This window comes from Mastomys coucha, unplaced genomic scaffold (genome assembly GCF_008632895.1).
Source record: "Mastomys coucha isolate ucsf_1 unplaced genomic scaffold, UCSF_Mcou_1 pScaffold14, whole genome shotgun sequence".
Taxonomy (NCBI): Eukaryota; Metazoa; Chordata; class Mammalia; order Rodentia; family Muridae; genus Mastomys; species Mastomys coucha.
In genome coordinates this window covers 49,836,812-49,853,514 of record NW_022196896.1, presented here as the reverse complement: position 1 = coordinate 49,853,514, position 16,703 = coordinate 49,836,812, and the positions used below count along the sequence as shown (strand labels likewise).

The 16,703-nt window shown below is 43.6% G+C and overlaps 1 protein-coding gene across 1 annotated transcript in view; it reads right to left on the bottom strand.

Moving 5' to 3' along the window:
• Positions 1–14,384, bottom strand: part of Efhc1 (EF-hand domain containing 1) — a 52,598-nt gene extending 38,214 nt beyond the window's left edge. The window contains exons 1-5 of the mRNA XM_031366981.1: positions 14,178–14,384; positions 9,778–9,999; positions 4,704–4,991; positions 3,909–4,058; positions 1,613–1,805 (exon numbers count right to left, since the gene is read on the bottom strand). Of these exons, the coding sequence (XP_031222841.1) occupies positions 1,613–1,805; positions 3,909–4,058; positions 4,704–4,991; positions 9,778–9,999; positions 14,178–14,240 (916 nt within the window). The 5' untranslated portion in view covers positions 14,241–14,384. The remainder of the gene's footprint in view (positions 1–1,612; positions 1,806–3,908; positions 4,059–4,703; positions 4,992–9,777; positions 10,000–14,177) is intronic.
• Between the last annotated feature and the right edge of the window lie 2,319 nt (positions 14,385–16,703).

Here is a 16,703-nt window from a genome sequence, read left to right as displayed (position 1 = left end):
GTGACTCGTGGGGCCTGTTCCTCCAAGGTAGCTGTTCTGATCTCAGAAACTCACCCAAGAGAAAATGGAGGATCTCACCCAGGTCTCTGACTTAAGGTGCTCTCTGGAGGTAGGCCCTCCACTTGCAGGGAAGGGGCAGAGAAGGATGCTGATCCTCCTCTGTCACTTGGAAGCTGAGAGGATCCTGTCCCTGCCACCCTGCGGCTCACCTGGGAGTCCTGGGGCCTGTGCCTGCGGGCTGGCTGCTCTGGTCTCCATTTATTTTCTTTCTAACTATGTGCATATATGTATGGGGGAAGCAGAGGTGTTAGGTCCTGCAGCTGGGGTTACAGGCAATTGTGAGTCACCCTATGTAGGCGCTGAACACCCAACTCAGGTCCCCTGAAAAATCAGTCACTCTCAACTGCTGAGTCATGTCTCCAGCCTGTAGCACACTTTTGTAATGCTGTGGTATCTATTGTAATGTCGCCCTTCTTATGAATGCTTCTGAGTCTTCTCTTTTTCCTTAGTCAAACTGCAAGACAGCCAATCTTGTTCATCTTTCTTGGAGAGCAAACTATGTTATGATTCTTTTTATTTTTTCCTTTTATCTGTTTTATTTATTTTTGCTCTGATTCCCCTCCCCCCTCTTACAGATTGCTTTGCTCCTGGTTTTCTATTTCTCTGGTATGCATCAATTGCTTATTGAGATCAGCATGAATCAGAGAGCATGCAAAAACAGTTGTCCATCTCAACTCTCTGCTCAGGGTAAAGATAGGTTTAGATACTTCAGACACAGGTCTCAGCTTTTTGAATGAATGTTCACCATGGATACTAAGATTTTACTTTATGCCAATGTTATAGTATCTCATTTTATTTTCTGTTCTTATGCAGCCTAATGTTTCTTAAGACCTGTTTTTTGTTTATGGCTTCTAATTACTATATTGAAACCAAGATGTAAAACTGGGCATGGAGTGCACACCTTTAATCCCAGCTCTGGCACAGGAATGCTGTCTATACCTTAAACTCCATGCCAGCCAACGTTACTTAGCGAGACGCTATGTAACTCACTTGGCTTAGTTAAGAACCAAAGGCTGAAAAGCATGCAATGAAATGCATTTAACAGTAAGTGTTCTGTGGGCCTTGGATGTAGGCCTGATGTGCCAGCCAAGGCAGGAGTGAAAGGTCAAGGCCAGGCTGGGATGCAGAGTGAGGAGGAGGTCATCATGGAAATTTAGTGAGGCCATGTCTCAAAATAAAATGAAGAGAGAGGGCTGGGATATAGCTGAGTGCCAAAGTGCTTCTCTGGCTTGTACCATGTCACCGAGACAAACCGGAGAACCCAACACTAAACCAGTTCAGTGTAGAAGCCTTGCTCTAGCTCTCTTTAAATGAATTGTCCGTTGCATGTTTTGTTTTGTTTTTATCCATGTCAAGTCATCTCTACCAGAGTATGCAGGAGGCATGCCTGGTCTAAAAGGCAAATTACAGAAAAACCATTGTTAAAACCCCAAAAATGCACCAACAGAGCCAAGTACAAAAGATTAACCCCACTGACCCTACTGGGTCTCTCCAACTCCCCAACTTCCCTCCCTCACCCCAAGAAACAGAAGACACATTTAATCGAACTTACTTGCATTCTCCATCAAAACTTTGGGCATGCGCTGTCGGTTCATGAGGAGTGGGAACGGGTCTCTCCCGTTGTTCCGTTCGTGGACCTCGCGGATCTCCACGGTGTCATCCATGAGGTAGTAATGAATGATGTAGTGCCGACATTCCCCAAACAAGCTATCCCTGTCGTCCCAGATCGCGTAGAATCGAAGGACCTTTGAGGAGTCCAAAGTGGTGACTTAAGATTCTAAAGCATAGCTTGAGCATCACTGCTTTGACATGTGTCTATCAGACAATGAAGGACAGTAGTTGAAACACTTTCTGACCGGAAATTAGAAAACAACCAAGGACATGCAAATATCCAAATAAATCATGTGCTACATTTTATTAGCCAGGAAGAACAAGTTTCTAAGTTTTTACCAAGAAAGAAGTGCTTACTTAGGCCCTGAATATTAGTCTGGGTAAAAAAAATAGTGGGGTTGCCTATAAAGGGATTTCCGCAAAGTAACAAAGATACATGATGAATTGCATGTCTAGAACTGGTATGGAAAGAATTCTCATAATTAGCCTGTCTTTCTTCTGTTCCATCAAAACGCATCCACTGGTAATAGGATGGACAGAGTCCCATAATTTAAAGAGCAGAAGCCAGGTGTAATCCATGCCTGTGATCCGAGTACATGGGATGCAGAGGCAGGAAGAGCGTGAGTTCAAATCAAGCCTGGGATACATAGCAAACTTGAGGCGAGCCTGGGCTATTAAGTGAGACTTTATCTCAAAAGAGAAATAAATAAATTGGTTATTTAATTAATTAATAAAGATTAGGGTGTGGTGTATACCTTTAGTCCTAGAGTTCTGGAGGCAGGGCATCTACGAATTTGAAGCAGCCACACCCATACCCCTTATCGAGCTCTGTGCTAGCCAGAGGTACATAGTGAAACCCTTTCTCAACAAAATCAACTAACAAGCCAACTAAACAATAACAATAAAAACACAACCAACCAACCAAACAAACAAAAAACCAACGGTCCTAAATCTGTGCTAACACAGGGTAGAACTTTCTGAAATAAAAAAGTTAAGCTTTCAGGAAGTTAAGACAAAAACCTTCAGAGTAATCACTACTATTAATTCTCTTTCCCTTTATGGGTGAAAGAAGATTCGGATCTGCTTCTCTGCTGCAGCAGGGCTGGAGATCTGGGCCAGAGTCAGAAAGTGCTTTGAGCTCTAACACAAATGCAGTATGCAGCGGGGGTACATTTGAGATGGGGTTCCTGAGAAGCAACGAGGTTAACTAGTTTAATTAACTACTTTATTTTATTTTAATAACTATGTAGTATTGGAATAAATATATAACAGCTTTAAACTTTCCCCAGAATTCATGGAAGCCTACCCAGAATTTTCTGTGAGATTAACTTATCTGGTGGTAGTGTGCAAGCTGGTCTTTATGTCAACTTGACACAGGTTAGAGTCATCAGAGAGCGGAGAGCCTCAGTGAAGAACGTGCCTCCATAAGATCAGGCTGTAGGCAAGCCTGTTAGGTATTTCTTTATTAGTGATTGATGGGGGAGGACCCAGCCCATTGTGGGTGGTACCACTCCTGGGCTGGTGGTCCTGGGTTCTTTAAGAAAACAGGCTGAGCAAGCCCTGAAGAACTAGCCAGTATGCAGCCCCTTCCATGGTCTCTGCTTCAGTTCCTGCCCCTACGTTCCAGCCTTGCTTGAGTTCCTGTCCTGACTTCCTCCAGTGATGAACTGTGACATGGAAGAAAAGGAAACGAAACCCTGTCTTCCTCAAGTTGCTTTTGGCCATGATGCTTCATCTCACCCTGACTAAGACAGAGGGAAAGAAGTGGGGAAGCTGAAATGGAGAGAAGTAGAGGCATGTGGCTCAGGAACTGCTTTACCATGAGAGCACATGGACGGATTCACGAGTCAATGCCACAGGTGCCTTTATGTCTCTAATGATAAAGCTAAGGGCCTGCCAGATGGCCCATCAGGTAAAGGAGCATGCTGCCAAGCCTAGCAACCTGAGTTTAATGCTCAGGACCCACAGGACAGAATGAGAGAGCCATTCCTCAGAAGTAGTCTCGGGCCTTCTCCAGTAGGCAGAGGCATGCGTGGAATGCACTTACACATCCAAAAATCAATAAAACATAATAAAATGTTTAATGTTATTTAAAATATAGAAATCTAGGTGTCAGCATACTTTTAGCCCTACATGGAACCACTGTGTGGCGATGGTTAAATTATATGCATGCTATCAAAGCATAAACACATGTCCACATTCAAACAGGAGTAAGCCTATTCAATTAGGCGGCTTACCTGTTTGTCAAAGGTGAGAAACTGCTTCAGTTGGTCAAAGTCTGACGGGGTGACATATTTGCGAACAGGTTCCTTCCGGAGTTCAGTGTAAGGATCCAGAGGCATCTTCTCTGGTGGATTTAATTCAATGCCTTGGCTTTCCAAAAAGTTCTAAAATTTTAGAATTAATGTCAATACCTTTCTGAAGGTTTTAAAAGTCATAAATCATGGCCTGAAAATAAGTGTGATATGATGATGCTAATGAGTTGTTGACAGACTGGGCATGTATTAGAGATACTATCTCCGGAGACCCAACTCTACAATGTAGATGATAGCTGATAACTGCCTGAGGCACATATACACACATACATATACACACACATATATGCATATACACACACATTTATATAGTAGGAAGGCATCATGCTAAGATAACTAGATATCTTAAATATGCAGAATTCTGGCCTTATTTTAAGACAAGCATCTAAAATCCAAAATTTCACAAAATACATGTTTCACTTTTGTTGTAGAGGCAAGTTAAGATGGAATTATGTTCCCAAACTTTCTAACTCACTTAAAAATAAGTATATAATTAGTTCTTAAAAAGCTAGGACAAATTTGGCACTGATTCCCTAATGTTTACACTCCATACTGAAGAGAGGCACACGTGTGCATGCTCACACAAACACTAGCCTCTTAGTAACTCACACACACGGCCAGCAGTGTCCTTCCCCATCCACTAGTGAATGGAGGTTAATTGTATTCCACCAGCTAGAATGTGCTGCTGCGTCCCAGCCCATGGAGAATATACTATACCTGAGTGAACCGGTCACAGTCAACAATGTGGAAAGTTTTGCCATAAACTGTAAGGTTGATTCCAAGGTTGAGGTCCTTCCAGTGGTAGTGGTCTCCCACATCATTCTTGGCGAGCCGCTGGCGTTTGATTAGTTTGCCTTGTGGGATCCCAGAGTTCTCCACTACAGGCTCGATGACAGACATGCTGTCGTCTTCTAGGTAGTAGTAAATATTCACCCGGCGGATTCGGTAATGCTCTTCCATTGATATGGGAACATCTTCTTGGAAGTAGGCGCTAAATTTCAGCACCTGTAACACCCAAGAGAAGGTTTCTCATTGTCATCGGGGTGGGGGTGGGGGCACCAGCTACTGTCCTTAAAAGAGAACAATGCAGGAAGAGTGGAACAATCTTCCACCATAAACTCATTGGACAGCATCTAAAAATAATGCCATTATAGTGCTCAAAAGCATTTGTGTTCCATAGAGACCAAAGCTTAGTTTTCTGAGGACCATTCATGCAATGTGAAGTCAGAATAGCTTATTGAGTACACATTTAAACTATTAAACCGTCCTATAAAAGCATATATTGACACGCTGTGGGATTACCTTATATCTTGGTACTTTATTTAGTATTTATGTTCAGAGAGACCAAGCATTAGAAGGATGTTCTAGGTAGGCAAAAGAGTTTACCCAAACCTCTGCTTAAGTAAAGGGGGTGGTGGAGGAGGAAAATTAAGACCCTTAAATTAAGACACGTATGTGTCTTAATTAATGAGAATATAAAAGTAAACATTTTTAAAAGTAGAAAAATCAAACAAAAATAATTGTCTACTGCTTAGGAATACTATGAGTGTGAAGGAAGGAAGTCCTTAATATTCCAAGGAGAGTTAAAACTGTAAGTAACAATTTTGGAGAGAAATGAGATGCAAGACATTATTTTAAAAATCCAAGAAGAAAAATGAAAGGTAGGATATTTAAAGGGAAATGATGGAGGATAAGGACAATTTTAAAGTAATATTTTGGCTCAAAGCAGAGTTCACCACCTAGTCCAACACCACTACCTTTACAACGGAAGAAAGTTAGCGTCCACACCGGACCAGAGCTGGGACGGGAACTCTACTGGCCTCTCCTCTCCACACATTTCACTGCTTCTTAGTTGGGGCTGAGGTGGAAGAGGAAGCCGTATGGAAAAAAAGTGGCCAAAGAATACTCGAACCCAAGACCTGCTAAATTTAAGGTACGAGAAAGTTCGAGATAAACCTGAACATGTGGGGGTGGGGTGGGGGATTCTAGGCAATGGTGACAGAACATGGAGGAAGGAAACAACATGGGAGCGATAGACACAGTATAGAGGCAAAGGGAGCGCCAGCCCTTCTCACGAATGGGTCTGCAATAGCAAGCAGCCACAATGGAACAGTAGGAGGAGCCTGATGGATTGGTTGGTTGATGGTGAGGTGTGTGTGTGTGTGTATTTGGGGATGGGGTGGGGGGGGAGTGGAAACCGGATGATATACTGAGGAAACTCACTGCTAGGGATACAGTGCTGACTCCGTAGAAACAGAGACGTGGGTTTAAAAGAAGGTGGCTTTAACAACGTGGATGGTGAGGTGAAATTTGAGCTGATGCTGTAGGGAGTGTTTTAAGATGCCAGGCTGGATTAGGGGAAGGAAGTTGGTATTGAAGGATAGACAAGGATGACCCCCAGCATTTTGGCCCATGAGATGGGAAAACTGGAACTCTTAACAAATTGACAAGAATGGACACGAGGGCATGTCAGAGGAGTCCATCAGGAAGGGAGAGGTGTGAATAGATAAAATTAGCAGTTCCGTCTTTTTGATGCACTTAGCTGTGTGTTAGGGAGGTAGCAATATAGGCAGTAACATACCCATGTGTTTGAGAGACACCTTCATAGATACCCTAAAGAAACAGGGCTGCTTATCGGAGGACTGAGTTCAGAGATAAGGAACAAGACTGGAACTGGGGCTACAGTCACATTCCTGAGGCCCCCCCCCCATCTAACACAGAGAGTGACATATCTATAATAATAGGATCTTTGCCTCAGAATGGAAGCTGATACATAGTATATCCACTCGTGTTAAAAAGGCCACACAAGCAGAAATTTTAGGATTTGTTACATTTTAAAAATACAAGAGATAGCAAATTCTTTAAAAATTGTAGTTTTTGATTTATTTTCTTTATGCATATAAATGTTTTGCTTGTGTGCCTCCCAAGTCCCTGACGCAGGGGTTACAGATGGTTGTGTGCCACTGTCTGTGTCCTGGGAATCAAACCCAGGATTCCTGCTACAGCAACTCATGTTCTTAACTGCTGAGCCATCTCTCCAACCCATCAAATTTTTGAGAATAGATTTTTTTATCCCCTAGCATATGATCAATATAGACTAACAGTAATCTCCTATCTTTGCACATCTATAAGTGAACTGTTATTATAAGAAAATGTTGTAAAATTTTAGAAAGGCTAAATAAGGTACACACCATAGAACTTTCATCTTACTTTATCTTATTTTATAGTCACTTTATTGTACTCAGTCTTATTTTAAGCTTTCTTTTAGTGTGCATGTGTGTGTGTGTGTGTGTGTGTGTGTGTGAGAGAGAGAGAGAGAGAGAGAGAGAGAGAGAGAGAGAGAGAGAGAGAGAGAGAGATGATAGAGAGTCTGTGATAGAGGCAGGTCCCTGTGGAGGCCAGAAGAGGGTCTCAGATGCCTTGGAATTGTAGTTAAAAGAGGTTGTAAGCAACTTGCCCCAGTGCTGGCAAGCAGACTCAGATCTTCTAGAGCAGCAAGCACTCTTAACAAGTGAGCTATCATCTCTCCAGCCCCATGTTCAGATTCTGTAGGGAAACTGGTACCTTACAATGTATTTGCTATTTCTCTAAGAAACTGACTGTTTGATTCGAATTACATTCTCAAGTTCTCTGATTAGTTGCAAATTCACTGACAAGAACTATATTCAGTAAATCAAAGCATTAAAACACTGCAGAAGTTGTTCTTGTCTATATATTGAACTTGGACGGTTAAGTACATTTCAGTTTGTCCAAAAAATAATCACTCGGGTTTCCTCTGACATTATAAGGCACATAGGAGCTTCTAACTCCCAGACAAAGTGCTGTAAGCCCATAGCCACAGCACTCAGGAGGCAGAGACAGCAGGGTTACAAGTTCAAGGCTAGTCTGGGCTACACAGTGAAACCCTGTTATAAAAACACAACCGCTCTATTATATAAAGTATTTGATTGTTTGACAGTTGATTGGTTTTTGTTTGTTTGTTTTTTATGTTCATGCCTGATACCTGTGGAAGCCAGAAGAGGATGTCAGAGACCTTGGGAATGGGAGTTACAGGCAGCTTGGTTGTGAGCCATCATTTGGGTGCTGGGTTGAACCTGCATCCTCTGGAAGAGCAGCCAGTGCTCCTAACCACTGAACTCTCTCTCCAGCCCACCGACTGCTAATTTTCAGTCACTTGCCCCTTCTCTTGTTAAGAATAAAGAGCTCTAAGCCTCTATAAGGAAGCAACTGGAATCAGTGTTAATACAAAACATATTAATAGAGTATCATCTGTCCTGCAAGGATGAGACAATGATAACATGGAGAAAGAAAGGAAAAAAATAACATTTAGATACTCTGTGCAAAGATACATCTTTTCACTGAATTCTATAGTCAGTGGTCTTGGCTTGTTTCTTTGGGGGCTGGAGAGATGGCTCAGCGGTTAAGAGCACTGACTGCTCTTCCAAAGGTCCTGAGTTCAAATCCCAGCAACCACATGGTGGCTCACAACCATCCATAATGAGATCTGATGCCCTGTTCTGGTGTGCCTGAAGACAGCTACAGTGTACTTACATATAATAAATAAATAAATCTTAAAAAGGCTTGTTTCTAACCTGCATTTGTAGAGATCACATTGCTTGTGTGAACTTTGAAAATGATGATGGCAGAAATGAAAGAGAAATACTTGGCTTGGCATCTCATTGAATGTGGAGGAGAGAGGACAAGCATAGAAGCTCAGAACCCAAATGGAGAGACAGGCAGACAGACAGACAGACAGACAGACAGACAGACAGACAGACAGATCATTGGATGGATGGATGGATGGATGGATGGATGGATGGATGGATGGACAGACAGATGGGCAAGTAAGCAAGTAAATAAATAAACACAGAGGCTATGTGTGCAGAACAGCTCTCCCACTGTCAGAAGCTGCCCATGGCTAGGGTCTAGAGTTCAGTGGGGTCAGAGTTGAAAATAAATACTGACAGTTTGTCTTCCCTGGAAAGATGACTGAATCCACAGAGGTGGGTGACGTTCCTAAGAAGGGAACTTCAAGAACCAGAATGGAAACCTGCACATGCTTCCACCAAGGAGGCAGGGGACCAGAGGAAGAGGAACCAGACAGACAGGGAGTGGGAAACCAGGAGGGAGAACGGTCATGTGTGTGACCAAAGGAGGGGAGGGAGGAGGAACCGAATCAAAGAGCTGGAATGGGGCAGAGAACAGTGGCAGCGAACGCCTGTCCAAACTCAGCAAATGGCATTGCTGTTGTCTTCAGGAAAGTAGTTTGGGGCTCAAAGATGAGATAAAATTCTCTTCCTAAAGGAGTTGTAGGAAGGAGGGGTTTGGTTCTTGTTATTTTGTGACAATGTGAACTTTCCTAGAGAAAAACAGTCATGAGAGTGTTTGAAATAAAAATAGTACCAATAAGGAAAGGGTGGATGAATGAGTGAGTGAATGAATGAATGAAAACTTAAAGGAAAAAAAAAACCCTAACAGATGGAGATGTTTTCATGCTACGTTTTCAGTCCATAGAGATTAAGAGCTCACTGTTGGAGAGTAGGTGGGAAACAGAGCAATAAACTTGAGGCATCCTAATGTGGGATTTAGAATTCAGGCAACTTTGAACAGTCTTTGGAACATATTCCAGGGAAAGCCCCCTGCAAGGCTCAGTTTAGGTGTCTGTGGCTAAACGCTGAGGTATCTGAACCACTTTCTCGAAGAGTACTCGGGGAATCCTGTGGTTTACTGGTCACACGGGGCAAGTCTCAGATCTGAAGTCAAGGGGTGCCCTTAAAATCCCAGATGGTACCTTTTTGTCAAAAGCCACGTGCGCAGGAACAAACTCTGCAGGTGGGGTCGGCTTGAGAGGACCATAAGTTAAGATGGGTGCCTTATTGGCCAACTCATCCAGCTCAGCCTGAGACAGCTGGTTGTACTGTAGCCGGTCTCCACCTATCCCCATGGTTGGACGTCGGACAACTGCATAGCCATTCCTGTAGCCGAGTGTCTGGCTTCTGTGGAATGCTGTTTTCTAAAGAAAAGAAGTATGTTGTTAATAATCTCAGACAAATCTTTAAGTAAAACAACTAACGTCCTAAACTACCACAACTTCAACTTTTAAATGTACACTATTAATTAAGTGGATGTGTGCACATGAGCACAGAGGCCCTCAGAATCTCCTGGATGAAGACGTTCGGGTGGCCATGAGCCACCCATTGTCGGTGCTGGAAATTGAACTTGGTCCTCTGCAAGAGCATATTTCGTTCTTAAATGCTGAGCTATCCCTGCAGCTCCAAATATTGGCTTCTTAGCATTCATGTTTCACTGCATGAAAAGGCTCTGTATTCTAAACTGAAACACTTGGGTCAGAAGCAAGGAGGGAAGTAGAAACTATCTAAGGTTAAAATAGAACAATCCTGCTCTGTGATGTCCGACTCGCCTCTACCATACCACTTCATCTATATTCTATTTTTATTTTTGGTAATTCTGTTTTTCTTCTCCAGAGATTATGAACCATGACCTTAGAAGATCTGCTTTTCTGAAGTTCACCTGAAGCAACAACTCTTCTTATTACATTGGCACTGATACATTCATATATGTCTTTGAAAAGCAGCTTGCTGGCATATATGTAAACACCCATCAACCCTATCCTTATGCACTGATTTTTAAAATACATTCCAAAATTATGGGAAAGAACAATATGCTTGAAGCTGATCATAACAGAGACAAATATATTTGTGTCTGTGATATTTAAATGTTGGAAATGATCTAAACAACACACATAAAGGAAGGAAGGAAATGATGGAAATTTCACTTAGTGGATTGCTATGCCAGAATTAAAATGGTCTTAAATACCAGCAGCCTGGTAAAGTATCTACAATTTGATAAGACAAAAAAGAGCATCATAAAAAATTATATCAATACACTATAATTATAAGCATGCAAATTGGAGTTGGTGAACACCCTGAACTATGTGTTTCTAGATTATGTTCCTTTTCTGCATGGATACACATTTGTTTGTTATAGGAAATAGAAAACAATTAGATAAAGGAGGAAAGCAAAATTGAACTTATATTAATCAGTGGGGCTTTTATGTTCTTTATGGGGTTACTTTCAAATTGTACACATGTATTATGCAAGCATGACTTACAAATAAACTTTATTTTTATTAAGAACAGAAAGATTAACTTGACTGTCTCCCAGTTTACTTCGAGTCTGGCCTATCCTCCTCTCATCTTTTATGATCTCTACTACCATAAAAGGTCAAGTGGTCTGGACTGCTCTGCTAAGAGGGTATGGACCACAGAGGTTTCCTTAAGCCTCATGTGTTCCGGGTTACAAGTTGGTTGGCAGGAACCGTCCCAGATGCATAAACACAGGACACAGAATAAGGTGTACTGGGCAATGTGCGTAGCTTCCAGTTCCTCTTTGCAACCTCTTAAGACAGAAGCAATGTCACTAGAGGCCGGGAGTATAGCTTGGTGATGGTGTACTTAGAATGGTCAAAGACCTAGGTTCAATTCCCAGCACCAAAACTGGATAGTGGGGCTGGGGGTGGGGGGAGAAGGAGGGAGCTTGATAGATAGCTTACTTAGCACCAAAACTGACCACCTGAATTTGATGGAACCTACATGGAAGAAAACCAATTCTTAAAAGTTGTCTTATGACCTCTACACACATTCTATGGCAGTCCCTCCCCACCAAACCATACCACACAATAAGAAACAGAAACCAACATCAGTAACTTCGGTCTGTTTTTCTTTGAGGTTAAAAGATGTCAGTCAGCTGTATCACAAGGCACCCCAGGCAAGGCATTCTCAGGCCTCCTACTCTTCTTATTCATTAGGGTTTGCCTTCTGGACACATTTTCTTTGGAGTTACAACCTCCTTACACTAATGAAGATGAAGTTAGCAAGCTTTTCAAATTTCAAGGAAGAGTAATTAGTTGACAGTCCCTAGGTATACTTCATAGGAAGTATGTCCAAGACACTTCATCTTTCCACATAAATATTTAAAGTCTGGCATTTCCATCCACACTTCCCTAATCTCACAAATCAACTCGACCCTTGCCTTGTGGGTATCCACCAAGAACCCAAAGTACTGCTGTTGCTTGGCTTTGATGTGAGATGCACATGCCTGTACACATGTGCACATATAATCCACACTCACAGATACCAAGTGCTGAAGCTGATGCTGCACAGCATATGACAATGTCTGTATTTTAAATCACATAAAAATTTCAAAAGTTCATTAAAGCAGAAAATCTATGGCGCTGGCCAGGCATCACATGCTAGCCTTCTTTTAGGCCAGTACTTGAGAAATGGTGGCTGGAGAGCATTGTGAGTCTGAGGACAGGTTAGCTTACCCCGTGAACTTCAGGCTAGTCTGGTGAAAAAAGAGAGAAACCCTGTCTCAAACAAACAAACGAACAACAAAAAGGAATCACACTTAATGAGCTTGCATCTTTAAAAAATGTGACCATGTTTTGTCTGAATACAAGACTGGAGGAGAGTCAGAACCCAATCTCTCGCCGCACTTTCGACTGAGATTGAAATCTGTGTCCCCTAGAAAACAAGTAGATGAGATAATTTGCCTTAAGAAATGCAAAGAGAAATGTAAGAGTCTGAATCATTAAACTATACAAATACAAATGTCTATGGCTCACCTATGGTCACCACCACCCAATCTTAATGTTGACTCTTCAGAATATTTCTGTAACTCTGATAATTTTTTTTTTTTTTAATGTCGAATGCATTTGAGAGTTGGGGTTGGGAGTGTAGCTCCATTGGTAGTGTTTGCCTGGCATTTAGAAAGAGCTGTGTTTGGTGACCTGCCTGTAACCCCACACTTGGGAGCAAAGAGGATCAGTTCCAGATCAGCCCAGACTATATAGTAAGTGCGACGCCAACCGGGACTGCTTGAGACCTGGCCTCAAAAGAAAGAGTTAACCTATGTTAAGAGGAAACCAAGAACCCGAATTATTGTTGCCGCTTGGCTTTGATATAAGGTGTTTGTTGTTATTGTTGTTGGGGTGGTTTGTCCTGAGCCTGTGTGTGTGTGTGTGTAGGGGGGTATGTGAGTGTATATGCACATGCCTGTTTGCACGTATGCGGGAATACATATGAAAGGTTGACATGGGTAGGCGGCATCAGATAAAGGCCAGTCTAGCTCGGCTGCTTGGGTTCAGGTGGGTTCTAGGGAATTCCACTCTCCTCTCATGAGAGCAGCAAGTGCTTTATCCTCTGAGCCACTTCCCAGCCTGGCTTATGCTTCCTTTTCACGAAGCTCTTGTTCTGTCTGGTTTGGATCCTCTGTTGTTTGAAGACAGGGACTAGCTATATAGCCCATGCTAGACTCAAGTTTATGCCTCTGCTTCCGGAAAGCTGAGATCACAGATGTGCATTGCCACCCTGGACTTGTTTTTTATTTAATTCCATCTAAATGATGAATCAAAACAGTTGGGGCAAAGGAGTAAACTACAGTCTGAATAGGAGCCCCGTGAGTTGGCCTGTCTTTAATCCAAGCATTCTGGAGGCCAAGGTAGGTGGTTTTCAAGTTCAAGGCCTAGGCTGCGGACAAGATACACACACACCCCAACACACACAAACACACACACACACATACTACAGAAAGAGAAACAGCAAGTGGTTCATGTAGTTAAATGTGACAGAAGAAATACAAGAGAAGAGGAAGATGGGAATGCTTTACAGAGAAAAACTGTAAAAAAAAAAAAACAGGATGAGGGGGCGGCGGGGGGGGGGGGATGGGGGATTCAATTCTAGGGAAGGCTGAAGCTGGAGAGAAAAGTGACCCTTAACGCAGAAGGCCAGAGACTGGGAGATGGGGTGGGGAGACCCATCATGAAAAGAGTGCACGGAAAAAATGCATACACATAAAAGAAAGAAGGGCAGTGATCTTGAAGATTTAGAAGCGGCGAGACAGATCAAGAATGAGGTTGCTGGGTACAGAAGGTAGGAGAGTGCAGCTGGGGAGAGGCCTAGAGATAGCCTGGGGTAATCGGGCCAGAAGGCAGGAGGATGGGGCAGGAAAGTAAGAACAGGGCCCGCGATGAGGACCCAGGAGGGTGAGTGGACTACCAAGGGGCCGAGCAAAGTCGGCAGAGGCTGGGATGTGCGAGGACCGTGGAGCCTTCCGGATGAAGGAGAGCAGAGGCGCGCCAAATGGAGAACCCTTCGGGCTGGCCCTCACCGTAGAGTCCGTAAAGGACGAGCCCGGGAGAAAGGGCAAGCCGTGCACAGGATTGGTCACCATCGCTGCCTTGCAGCTGCCGCCACGGTTGCCTTCGGCCGCTCGGGTTACCCTGGCAACAAACAGCAATCGCGGGCCTCTCCAGACTCCATGGTAACGCCAAACACACTAGTCCAGGGAGGGGAGAGGCAGCGGAGAGGAGGGTGAGGAATGTTGGGAGGCGGGGGAGGGGGCCGGTAGGAGAGGAGGCGGAGGCCAGGTCTGCGCCTGCGCACAGCACAACTGAAGCTAGCGGGAACTGGACGTGGCTAATGGGTGTGACATAGGCGGCTCCTCCCCTTTTTTCCCATTCCTTCCCTTTCTTCTCAGCCCCCTCTTCCTGGCTCCCAGAGGATGCAACCTAGGAGCGGTTTCTATGTAAGACTAAAGGAGGCTGTTGTACTTAGGCCGTGGCTCGCGCAGTGAGGTCTGGGATTCGGACCATGTCCTTTTAGATGAGTTACAAAGAAGTTCCTTCTCGCTCCACGTTAGTCTTCCCAAGAGCTCAAGCATCCTTTCTCAACTCTGGGAAAAGAGCTGCTGTCCTAGTCCACACACAACGTACGGTGAAAAGCGTTAAATACTTCAAACTCATACTTCTTGGGCCTGGGGTTGTGGATTAGATTATAATCGACTGCATTTCCGTTGATCAGAGAACTGATTTGGAAGCCCCCTCTCCCCAATCCTTCCACACTTTTCTGCTCCCCTCTCGGCTAATCTATTCCATCACAGATTCCTACAGGTTGTGTGCTGAGTATCCCTTGACTGAAGAGCTGGAGAGTGCCATTCTTAGTCCATGCTTTATACATACAGCGGCAGTGATACATAAGGAGCCTAGAGGAAGAGAGAGCCTTCAAAGAGGCCGAGTCACAAGAAACCTGCAATTCACAGGAGTGAAATATTGTCAGTATCATATGTACAACTTAATTTTTTGTTTCTTAAAAAAAAAGTGATCTCATTCCTGAGAGATCATCAGGAAGAGAAAGAAACTAAGAATCTGTCGGCACGGAGAAGTTAAAAATAAAAGGGAAGCTAAGATACCCAGAGATTTGGTTCCATTATGTTTCGAATTTCCCAGGAGTCTGGCCTTTATAACATGTTTTCTGACCTAGAAATTTAGAGAAACGATAAAGTAGTGAGCCTGCGGGAGAAGACATGGCCCGGCCTCGTGGGTCGCTTGCTGCCACCAGTTCAGACGGCAGCTGTATTAGTCAGGGTTCCCCTAGGGGAACAGAACTGCTAGAATGAATAAACACATATTGATTGATGTTGGTCATAGGTGCCGAAGAATAGAGAGAAGCTTACTAAGGTGCTAAGCCTTCATTTTCTGAAGGAGCAGAAGGGTTCAGCCTTCTTGGAAAAGGCTGGCCCCCAGGTAGCTCACTCCAATTACTTTGTTCAAACATTATACAAGGTTAATTTGGGCTGGGAAGGTTCCAGCTACCAAAGTTCTCTTGCCCTTGCTGCCCATGAGAGCAGACAAGCCTTTTGATCATGGCTAGCTACAATCAAAAGAACAAACTCCAGGTTCGCCAGGTGTACCTTAGGAGCAAGACTGGTGCAGCTGCAAGCTTATATTCTCTAGACAGACAACAGTTCTTCAGGTTTCAAACAGTCTCAAAACAATTCTCAGCCTCTACTAATTGACCCAAACATAGCAAAGACTTTGCTGGAACATTTCACTTAAAGCTAGACATAAAGGTTTTACTATACCTTTCATTTAAAGCCAGACATAAATGCTTGATTGTACCTATCGCTACAAACACGCTCATACAAGGGCACACACACATGGACACACGGACACACAGACACACTGGATTTGGGTTTATTAGAGTGGCTTACAGGCTGTCATCCAGCTAATCCAACAACAGCTGTCTACCAACAGAGGGTCCAAGAATTCAGTAGTTGTTCAGGCTGCAAGGCTGGATGTCTCAAGGCTGGATGTCTTCAGTATATGCCAGAATCCCAAAGAAGTAGGCTCTAATGCCAGTGAAGGAAGGGACTTACTAGTGAGAGCAGGCAGGCAAAGAGCAAGCAAGCTTCCTTCTTCTATGTCCTTTATATAGGTTGCCAGCAGAAGGTGTGGCCCAGATTAAACGTGGATCTTCCCACCTCACAAGATCCTAAAGGTGTGTCTTCCCACTCCAAGTTATTTAAGTAAGAAAAATCTCTCGAAAGTATACGGAGCCACTTGGGTTTTAGCGAATTCCACATAGAGTCAAGTTGACAACCAAAAATAGATACCACATCTGCTTTGCCTTTGTGGCTGCTAATCACAGCAAATCATCCTGTGGGTTTCACTAACTGGCATGAAGCTTCAAGGACCAGGATAAAAATACAGTGAGTCACATCCACACCTACTCATAAAATTCTTATCTAATACTTCTTCCTTTCTCTCTACTATTGTTCATTCCTGTCTGCTGACTCCTCTTTCTCCTTCTCCTTCTCCTTCTCCTTCTTCTCCTCCTCCTCCTCCTCCTCCTCCTC